The 10,680-nt window shown below is 47.1% G+C and overlaps 1 protein-coding gene across 6 annotated transcripts in view; it reads left to right on the top strand.

Moving 5' to 3' along the window:
* Nucleotides 1–9,206: 9,206 nt before the first annotated feature.
* The window catches only part of INTS10 (integrator complex subunit 10), a 33,443-nt gene continuing 31,969 nt past the window's right edge, over nucleotides 9,207–10,680 (top strand). For 2 of the 6 annotated variants that reach the window (XM_027529786.1, XM_027529784.1), the window contains exons 1-2: nucleotides 9,214–9,417; nucleotides 10,139–10,206. In XM_027529786.1, the coding sequence (XP_027385587.1) occupies nucleotides 9,289–9,417; nucleotides 10,139–10,206 (197 nt within the window). In that variant the 5' untranslated portion in view covers nucleotides 9,214–9,288. Of the gene's footprint in view, nucleotides 9,418–10,138; nucleotides 10,207–10,680 lie in introns of all 6 variants that reach the window. The other 4 variants (XM_027529788.1, XM_027529787.1, XM_027529789.1 and 1 more) reach the window with 4 other exon arrangements.

Genomic DNA, 10,680 nt, shown 5'->3' with positions numbered 1-10,680 from the left:
AAAGTGAAAGTGAAGTCGCTCAGTCGTGCCTGACTCTTCACGACCCCATGGACTGCAGCCTACCAGGCTCCTCTGCCCATGGGATTTTCTAGGCAAGAGTACTGGAGTGGGGCACCATTGCCTTCTCCTCATTGCAGCATGCAAACTCTTATTTGTGGCATATGGGATCTAGTTCCCTGACCAGGGTTGGAACCCGGGTTCCCTGCATTGGGAGCATGAAGTCTCAGCCACTGGACTACCAGGGAAGTCCCTGAAGTCAGTTCTTCTAACTGTTACATGAGTGAGTTGACACTGGGAATTTAAAATGCACTGTACAGAATGTAAGACGAAATAAGCCTGGGAGGGCCGGGAAGATGGCAGTGTAGGAAGTGCTAGGAATTTGTCTCCCAACCTGCACGACGTGGAAGTGGCCAAGTCTGTCTTCTGTAATTATTTTAGAATTTCAGAGTCTATTCAAAGGCTTGCAGCTTCGTGGGGGAAGACGAGCCTGGTAAATTGTGCTTAATTTTGGTCAGTTTAAGTCTCGGGCAACAGGCGATCTGCATCCTCCCGCGCCCCAGCCCACGGCCGCCAGCTGGACCAGCGCTCTTAGAGGGGCTTGCTGGAGCCAGAGTGATGATAAGGACTTCGTCCTTCAAGTAATGGGTCTGGGTTCTGATCACCAACAGCTGCCTCTGGTTGCGGAGGGGCAGACACAGGCGGGCAGGCAGCTGCATTTTCCACCATCATTGTTTCATGCCCCTCTACCTGAAGCACCTTCCAGGGGATTTAAAGAGACAATCGCTATTTTATGCCCTTTATTTTTCCATTTTCCCCCTTTTGGGTTATTTAAGGATTAGTTACACATACGGGGAGATTTAGAAAGTTACCACTTATGCCCAGTGTGCAGGCTTTCCTTAGATCTGAGAAAACTTTAAGTTTATATGCTTCAAGCTGATCCCTAACACAGAGACAACTACACACAAAAAAATTTTAAAAAAAAAGAACAAGAAATTCTAAAATTTGTATGGAACCACAAAGGACTTTGAATAGCCCGAGCAATTTTGAGAAGAGGAACAAAGCTGGAGGCATCACACGTTCTGATTTCAAACTCTATTACAAAGCTGCTGCTGCTGCTGCTAAGTCGCTTCAGTCGTGTCCAACTCTGTGCGACCCCAAAGACGGCAGCCCACTAGGCTCCCCCGTCCCTGGGATTCTCCAGGCAAGAACACTGGAGTGGGTTGCCATTTCCTTCCCCAATGCATGAAAGTGAAAAGTGAAGTGAAGTCGCTCAGTCGTGTCTGACTCTTCACGACCCCATGGACTGCAGCCTACCAGGCTCCTCCATCCATGGGATTTTCCAGGCAAGAGTACTGGAGTGGGGTGCCATTGCCTTCTCCAATATTACAAAGTACTAGTAATCAAAACACTATGATATTGGCATAGAAACAGACATATAGATCAATGGAACAGAGTAGTGAGCTCAGAAATAAACCCATGCATATATGTTCAATTAATTTACAACAAGTTTACTATTAGGAAAGGACAGTCTGTCTTCAGTAAATGATGCTGGAGAAACAAGCCACGTGCAGAAGAAAACTGAACCATGATCTTATACCAAACAGTTACACAAAACTTACTCAAAATAGATTAAAGACTTGAAACCATAAAAATCCTAGAAGAAATAGGCAGTAAGCGCCTTGACCTTGGTCTCGGTGATGACTTTTTGGATTTGACACCAAATCAAAGGCAACAAAAGTGGGACTATATCAAACTAAAAAGCTTCTACACAGCAAACAACAAAAAAAGAAATCACCAATGCAGTGAAAAGGCAGCACACTGAGAGGACGAAAATATTTACAAACATGTGCCTGATGAAGGGTTAATATTCAAAATAAAGAAACTCAAGCAACTCAATGGGATTAAAAATGGGCAGAGGAAGTGTATAGACATTTCTCCAAAGAAGACATGTAGATGAGCAGTAGGTACATGAAAAGTTGCTCGACATCACTAACCATCAGGGAAATACAAACCAATACCACAATAAGTCATCATCTCACATCTGTTAGACTGGCTACTCTCAAAAAGACAAGGGCTAACGAGTGTTGGTGGGGGTGAGCGAATCACTGTGCATTGTTGGTGGGAATGTAGATTGGTACAGCCACTAGGGAAAACAGTGTGGAGTTTCCTCAAAAAATTAAAAGTAGAATTACCATGTGATCCAACAATCCTACTTCTGGGTATTTATCCTAAGGAAGCAAAAACACTAACTCAAAAAGATATCGACAACTCCGGGTTCGTTACAGCATTATTTACAAAGGCTGAAACATGAAAACACTATTAGTGTCTGTCAAGAATGTATAAGGAAAACGATCCTATGTATAGAAGGGGAAGATTGGACACAACAGAAGAGAAAGGATTAGTAAACTTGAAGATAGCTCAAAATAAATCATTTAAACTGAAACACAAAGAGTAAAATATTAGGAGGGAAACAAAGAACACCTCAATGGGCCTGTGAGTTTAACACATGTGTGGTCAGGATTCCAGAAAAAGGGAGACAGAAAACAAAGTTGGAATAATATTTGAAGAAATTTTAATCAAAATTCCAAATTTGATCAAAAAAGAAACCCACAGACAGGAAAATCAGTGAATCCCAACCAGAAAAGAAAATATACCTACGAAGAAAATCACACCTACACACATCATAGTCAAACTGCTGAAAACCAAAGACAAAGATAAGATCTTATAGGTGCTGGGTCTTGAGAGATACAGATGCCAAAGCCTTTGACTGTGTGGATCACAATAAACTGTGGAAAATTCTGAAACAGATGGGAATACCAGACCACCTTATCTGCCTCCTGAGAAACCTATATGCAGGTCAGGAAGCAACAGTTAGAACTGGAAATGGAACAACAGACTGGTTCCAAATAGGAAAAGGAGTTCGTCAAGGCTGTATATTGTCACCCTGTTTATTTAACTTATATGCAGAGTCCATCATGAGAAACGCTGGACTAGAAGAAACACAAGCTGGAATCAAGATTGCAGGGAGAAATATCAATAACCTCAGATATGCAGATGACACCACCCTTAGGGCAGAAAGTGAAGAGGAACTAAAAAGCCTCTTGAGGAAAGTGAAAGAGGAGAGTGAAAAAGTTGGCTTAAAGCTCAACATTCAGAAAACGAAGATCATGGCATCTGGTCCCATCACCTCATGGGAAATAGATGGGGAAACAGTGGAAACAGTGTCAGACTTTATTTTTCTGGGCTCCAAAATCACTGCAGATGGTGACTGCAGCCATGAAATTAAAAGACGCTTACTCCTTGGAAGGAAAGCTATGACCAACCTAGATAGCATATTCAAAAGCAGAGACATTACTTTGCCAACAAACGTCCGTCTAGTCAAGGCTATGGTTTTTCCTGTGGTCATGTATGGATGTGAGAGTTGGACTGTGAAGAAGGCTGAGCACCGAAGAATTGATGCTTTTGAACTGTGGTGTTGGAGAAGACTCTTGAGAGTCCCTTGGACTGCAAGGAGATCCAACCAGCCCATTCTGAAGGAGATCAGCCCTGGGATTTCTTTGGAAGGACTGATGCTGAAGCTGAAACTCCAGTACTTTGGCCACCTCATGCGAAGAGTTGACTCATTGGAAAAGACTCTGATGCTGGGAGGGATTAGGGGAAGGAGGAGAAGGGGCCAACAGAGGATGAGATGGCTGGATGGCATCACTGACTCGATGGACGTGAGTCTGAGTGAACTCCGGGAGTTGGTGATGGACAGGGAGGCCTTGTGTGCTGCGATTCATGGGGTCGCAAAGAGTCGGACACGACTGAGCGACTGATCTGATCTGATCTGATCTAGGCTTCCCTGGTGGCTCAGACGGTAAAGTGTCTGCCTGCAATGCAGGAGACCTGGGTTCAATTCCTGGGTTGGGAAGATCCCCTGGAGAAGGAAATGGCAATCCACTCCAGCACACTTGCCTGGAAAATCCCATGGACTGAGGAGCCTGATAGGCTACAGTCCATGGGGTCACAAAGAGTCAGACAGGACTGAGCGACTTCACTTTCACTTTCGGCTTCCTTAGTGATTCAGACAGTAAAGAATCTGCCTGCAATGCAGGAGACCCGGGTTCAATCCCTGGGTTGAGAAGACCCCCTGGAGGAGGGCAAGGCAACCCACTCTTGAATTCTTGCCTGGAGAATCCCATGGACAGAGGAGCCTGGAGGGCTATAGTCCAGGGGATCAGAAAGAGTCAGACATGACTGAGCAGTCCTAGACTTACTGGACATGTTGAATCTAGAATTCTTGGTAAGTGCATCCACATTGATAAACCTGGTCCCATCTAGCTTTGTAATTTGTCCTGTTTGGTCAATGCCCTTGTTATCCATTCCAAGCATCTTGTGTAGGTGAGTTAGGAGAATCCTGCATTCTTTTGGGATATACTTTTTCTCTTCCTTGAGTAGGTTTTGTGATTCACTCTAGGCCATGTAGAAATTTATTTTTAAAAATGTTTTATTTGGAAATAGTTTCAAACTTATAGAAAAACTACAAGAATAAAAATTAAAATTATCTCAATACCTGTTAGAAGTAGAATTGTGTCCCCCCAAAACAGACATAGAATGCCTGAACAACTATGGATGGAGGTTCATGACATTGTACAGGAGACAGGGATCAAGACCATCCCCAAGAAAAAGAAATGCAAAAAGGCAAAATGGTTGTCTGAGGAGGCCTTAAAAATAGCTATGATTAGAAGAGAAGCTAAAAACAAAGGAGAAAAGGAAAGATACACCCATTTGAATGCAGAGTTCCAAAGAATAGCAAGGAGAGATTAAGAAAGCCTTCCTCAGCGATCAGTGCAAAGAAATAGAGGAAAACAATAGAATGGGAAAGACTAGAGATCTCTGCCAAAAAATTAGAGATACCAAGGGAACATTTCATGCACATGGGCTCAATAAAGGACAGAAATGATATGGACCTAACAGAAGCAGAAGATATTAAGAAGAGGTGACAAGAATACATGGAAGAACTACACAAAAAAGATCTTCACGACCTAGATAATCACAGTGGTGTGATCACTCACCTAGAGCCAGACATCCTGGAATTCGAGGTCAAGTGGGCCTTAGGAAGCATTTCTACGAACAAAGCTAGTGGAGGTGATGGAATTCCAGTTGAGCTGGAAAAGATGATGCTGTGAAAGTGCTGCACTCAATATGTCAGCAAAGTTGGAAAACTTAGCAGTGGCCACAGGAATAGAAAAGGTCAGTTTTCATTCTAATCCCAAAGAAAGGCAATGCCAAAGACTGTTCAAACTACTGCACAATTGCACTCACCTCATACGCTAGAAAAGTAATGATCAAAATCCTCCAAGCCAGGCTTCAACAGTATGTGAACCGTGAACTTCCAGATGTTTAAGCTGGATTTAGAAAAGGCAGCAGAACCAGAGATCAGATTGCCAACATTCATTGGATCTTTGAAAAAGCAAGAGAATTCCAGAAAAATATCTACTTCTGCTTTATTGACTATGCCAAAGCCTTTGACTGTGTGGATCACAATAAACTGTGGAATATTCTGAAAGAGAAGGGACTACCAGACCACCTGACCTGACTCTTGAGAAATCTGTATGGAGATCAGGAAGCAACAGTTAGGATTGGACATGGAACAACAGACTGGTTCCAAATAGGGAAAGGAGTACATCAAGGAGTACTGTCACCCTGCTTATTTAACTTACACACAGAGTACATCATGAGAAACACTGGGCTGGATGAAGCACAAGCTGGAATCAAGATTGTTGGGAGAAATATGAATAACATGACACCACCCTCATGGCAAAAAGTGAAGAAGAACTAAGGAGCCTGTTGATGAAAGTGAAAGAGGAAAGTGAAAAAGTTGGCTTAAAACTCAACATTCAGAAAAGTAAGATCATGGCATCTGGTCCCATCACTTCATGGCAAATAGATGGGGAAACAGTGGAAACAGGGACAGACTTTATTTTGGGGGGCTCCAAAATCACTGCAGATGGTGACTGCAGCCAAGAAAAAGACGCTTGCTCCTTGGAGGAAAAGTTACGACAACCTAGACAGCACATTAAAAAGTGAAGACATTACTTTACCAACAAAGGTCTGTCTAGTCAAAGCTATGGCTTTTCTAGTAGACATGTATGGATGTGAGAACTGGACTATAAAGAAAGGTGAGTGCTAAAGAATTGATGCTTTAGAACTGTGGTGTTGGAGAAGACTCTTGAGAGTCCCTTGGACTGCAAAGAGATCCAACCAGTCCATCCTAAAGGAGACCAGTCCTGGGTGTTCATTGGAAGGACTGATGCTGAAGCTGAAACTCCAATACTTTGGCACCTGACGTGAAGAACTGACTCATTTGAAAAGACCTTGATGCTGGGAAAGATTGAAGGTGGGAGGAGAAGGGGATGACAGAGGATGAGATGGTTGGATGGCATCACCGACTCAATGGACATGAGTTTGAGTGAACTCCAGGAGTTGGTGATAGACAGGGAGGCCTGGCGTGCTGCAGTCCATCGGGTTGCAAAGAGTCATACACGACTGAGCAACAGAACTGAACTGAACTGAAGACAGATACTGGATTGGCCAAGAAATTTGTTCAGGTTTTTCTGTTACATCTTTTGGGAAAACCTGAACGAACTTATTGGTTAACCCAGTATTTAGTTGGAGACCTTTCAAAATTAGTAAGTTTGCTAGAAAATAGCTAGAAGTCTTATGTTAAACTGGCAAAAAGTCAGAGGCATTCTAAATTAATTGGCATCTAAATTATAGCCTGCCCTAGTTCCCTTATTTAGCCCCTAGCTTTCACTAGAGAACTGAAGACTCAAGAACAGGTACACAGCTTTGTTTTGGTTTCTATTTTGTAATCCTAGACCCAAAACATAGTGTTTAATGATTAATCAGTCATTTTTGCCATATGCTTCCCTTGTGGTTCAGCTGGTAAAGAATCTGCCTGCAATGCAATGCAGGAGACCTGGGTTCCATCCCTGGGTTGGGAAGATCCCCTGGAGAAGGGAACGGCTACCCACGCCAGTATTCTGGCCTGGAGAATTCCATGGACTGTATAGTCCATGGGGTTACAAAGAGTTGGACACGACTGAGCGGCTTTCACTTCACTTTGCCATTTGAAAACCTTACACAATTTATACATGCAAATCTATGAAATAATGAAAAAATGTTCAAGCCCTCAATTTTTTTTGATCTTCACTTTATTCCATAAAAATTATCAATTTCATACCTTCTTCTTTTCTACAAAGCCAACAGAATTCTATCATCAAGCAATCCATCCCGGCCTACAGAGTGAACAGAAAAGCAGGCTGTTTCTGTGTATAATCACAGGACATGAAACAGCTTTAGGAACCATAATGCTTTCTAAAGCGCTAGTACAGTTCAGGTATGGAGGAGCTGAGGGGAAAGCAGTGGCTCTTACCTAAAGATATCACTGAGGATGCTAATGAAACAAAAGCAAGTTTTTAAAATTTGGGGTAGGACTTCGTGGTGGCCCACTGATTGAAAAAAAAAATGCAGGGCACTAAGGTTCAATCCCTGGTCCAGAAAGATTCCACACGCCAGGAAGTAACCAAGCCTATACGCACTGTAACTCCTGAGTCTGCAAGCCTAGAGCCAGTGCTCCACAAGGAGAGAGTACCCCGGCTCCTGGCAACTAGAGAAAGCCCAGCGCAGCAACGAAGACCCAGCGCAACCAAGAATAAATAATTTTTTAAAATTAGGGGTAAGTGGGGAGATACTAAAGTTGCCGTTTGTAGAATGGTACCTGTGAGCAACATAGCAAAACAAAAGAATCCCAACCTTGACAGATTCGGTAAGGTTGGCGCTTTACATGGTGTTGCAAGGCCTGGTCCTCTTGGGGCTTTCCTCTAAAACTAACTTGATAATTCACCACTAACTTTACAATTGTTTTTCAGTTATTATAATTAGGAAGTACCTATATTAGGCTTCACACATAACCATAGCATTGCCTGAGAAAAATACACAACCTGAAGTTGCTAGTTAAATTGTATTCAGGGACATTATTGGGGACCACAGCCCAGGAGATGGCCTCCAGCTCTGCAGAACTGCTCCAAAGAGCTAAGGCAGGCGTCAGGATATACAGGAGTTTTTGCTGAAAACAAAACAAAACAAAACAAAAAAACAAAACACATTGTTAGACCCAAGACTCTGGGCTCATTGAAATTACTCTTCAGATACACATCTTTAGTAGGGACAGTATGCTTTTTTTTCTCCATCCTAAATGCCCCTCCTGGGGCACTAATATAAGTCCGACTGGGGGTACTGGCAGACAATATGCATTGTTTATCGGAATGGCAGGCGACATCCCCTGTCCACAATAGTGATGTATATATTCATATTTATTTAACATATCTATAACTTTTCCATGTATGAAGTGTATAGTAATTTTTTTTTTTCAAACAGATCAGTTTTGAATCCCTAACCTTGGTTTTAAACCCAAAATATCAGTGGTACTAGAACTTGCTTAAACTTTCGTATATAGACCCTGGATTGAAAACCAAAGGAAGGTTCACAACCCAAATTTTGGCACATTCTTCCTGTTCGGCAAATAAATACTGCTTCCCCCGGTTCCTAAGTGCGGCTTCCCTTCCCGAGAGCACGGGAGACTGTTTAGTTTTGATCTGGCGAAAATGACATCGATCCCGGCTGGGATGGATAATTAAAACAGCTACTTTCTGCAGGTCATAGGTCCCTAACACTGTAAACCCGGGGCGCCAACAGGTATAAACGACTCAGTAGCTCCCAGCCCGCAGCCAAGCACTGGCAAAGCGTTCACGCTGCAATAGCTCAAGAAACGCTAGCGGGAGAAACCAGAGAATAAAGGCGCGGCGGCAGTGACACGTGGCCGAGCGGAAGGTCCTAACAAGCAGCCCGATCGCCGCCGGGACCGCGGGACCACAACCCGCGCAGACCTTTGGGAGCGTCCACTCCGCCGGTGACCCCCGGCCGAGGGGCTCCTGGCACCGCCCTGGGCCCACCCCCGCCTTTCCGGCGTCTTGTGGCCGCCCGGGCTGCAAGCGCGCAGGCTCCTCGGGGGCACGGGGGTTGCGCCCCGAACCTGCGGACAGGCTCCCGCTGCTCCGCGGCCTCGGAGATCGGGACGCTCCCGGGGAGCTGCCCGCCCGAGGCCCCGCCAGGCGCAGGCGCGGAGGCCGCCCGCAAACCCGGAAGCGCTCGGTGCGTCCCGCGCCGGCGTAGTAGCGGCCCCGGCGGCGGCCAGGCCCGCGGCATCCCCCGCCCCGAGGTCCGGCGGGCTCGGGCCGCGTCATGTCCGCCCAGGGCGACTGCGAGTTTCTGGTGCAGCGAGCCCGCGAGCTGGTGCCGCAGGACCTGTGGGCCGCCAAGGCTTGGCTCATCACGGCGCGCAGCCTCTATCCGGCCGACTTCAACATCCAGGTGAGGCCGGGCGGGCGTGCGGGGGGCGCGGCTCCCACTGACTTGCGCCCCCCAGCCTCCCATCCTCCCCGAGAAGCCAGCCTGGGGACTCCGGGTCCGGCTGGCCGGGCTGGGGCCACGGGAGCCTCAGCTGCCCTGCAGCCGGGCCCGCGCCGGGTGCCGCGGGGGAAGGGCCGCCCGCGGGGGCGGAGGCGGGATGGGGGTGTCCTGGGTGCCTGCGCGGGCGAGCTGGGGCGCGGGGTGCTGACCACAGGAGCTCACCTGGGCGGTGGCTGTGTGAGGGGGGGAATGCCGCGGGTCTGCAGTCACCGCCGCTGTGCGTAAAGGTATCAGAGTAGCATGAACCGCAGAAACCTACACACCGTTCCCGGGAACCCGATGATGAAGGCGGCGGCCTATTGGGCGCCGGCGACCTCGGATCCCGTGCCTGCACTAACCTGGGCCCGGGTTGTGAGCGACCGAGCCCTGAGGCTTCATTGACCGGGTGTTGCCCGACCCTAGGACCTCCAGGGGCGGGACGGGGCGGGCTCTGAGGGTCTGTGTCGCCAGGTGATGCTCGACCTTAGGACCTCCAGGGACGGGGCGGAATGAGGGGGTGGGGGCCTCTGATGGTCAGTGTCAGCAGGTGGTGCCAGATCCTAGGCCCTCCAGGGGTGGGGACGGTGGAGGAGCAGGCCGGGAGCGGGGCAGAGGGCCTGACCCCGCCCCGGCTGTGTTGCAGTATGAGATGTACACCATCGAGCGGAATGCGGAGCGGACGGCCACCGCCGGCAGGCTGCTCTACGACATGTGAGTGGGGAGCTGCCCCGACCTCCTGGGGTGGGGAGTTGATTTCTGTCTGTCGAAGAGGGAGTTGCGGGGAGGTCTGAAGTTCTGCGGGTCCGGTACCTAAAGCGTACTTTTTCATGGGTCTAGGCCTTCCGTTAGCTGCAGAGAAGTCTAACTAGGTCTTGTTCTTGTTAAAACTCTTCTATTCAGTCATTTATTTTGGAAATAATACACGCTCTTCTCAGAAGTTTAGACAGTACTGAAGCATAGAGAATAATGAGTGGAAGTCCCTCCTGGCCTCAGCACACACAGCACACATGAGTAGGTTCTGGGGGAGCGGTGGCCGCAGTGAGCGCTACTGCTCACCCACCGCGATGGACCCTTTTCCAGGTCAACATGTAAAGATCTGTTTAGTTCTTTTTCACGTCTGCAGACCATTTCACCCCTCTTTTATTGGGGGACATTTAGGGAGCTTCCAGTTGGTTGAGATTATAT

Source organism: Bos indicus x Bos taurus, chromosome 27, assembly GCF_003369695.1.
Source record: "Bos indicus x Bos taurus breed Angus x Brahman F1 hybrid chromosome 27, Bos_hybrid_MaternalHap_v2.0, whole genome shotgun sequence".
Lineage (NCBI taxonomy): Eukaryota > Metazoa > Chordata > Mammalia > Artiodactyla > Bovidae > Bos > Bos indicus x Bos taurus.
Note: the sequence above shows the minus strand (reverse complement) of the source record. Positions and strands in the feature narration are given on the sequence as shown.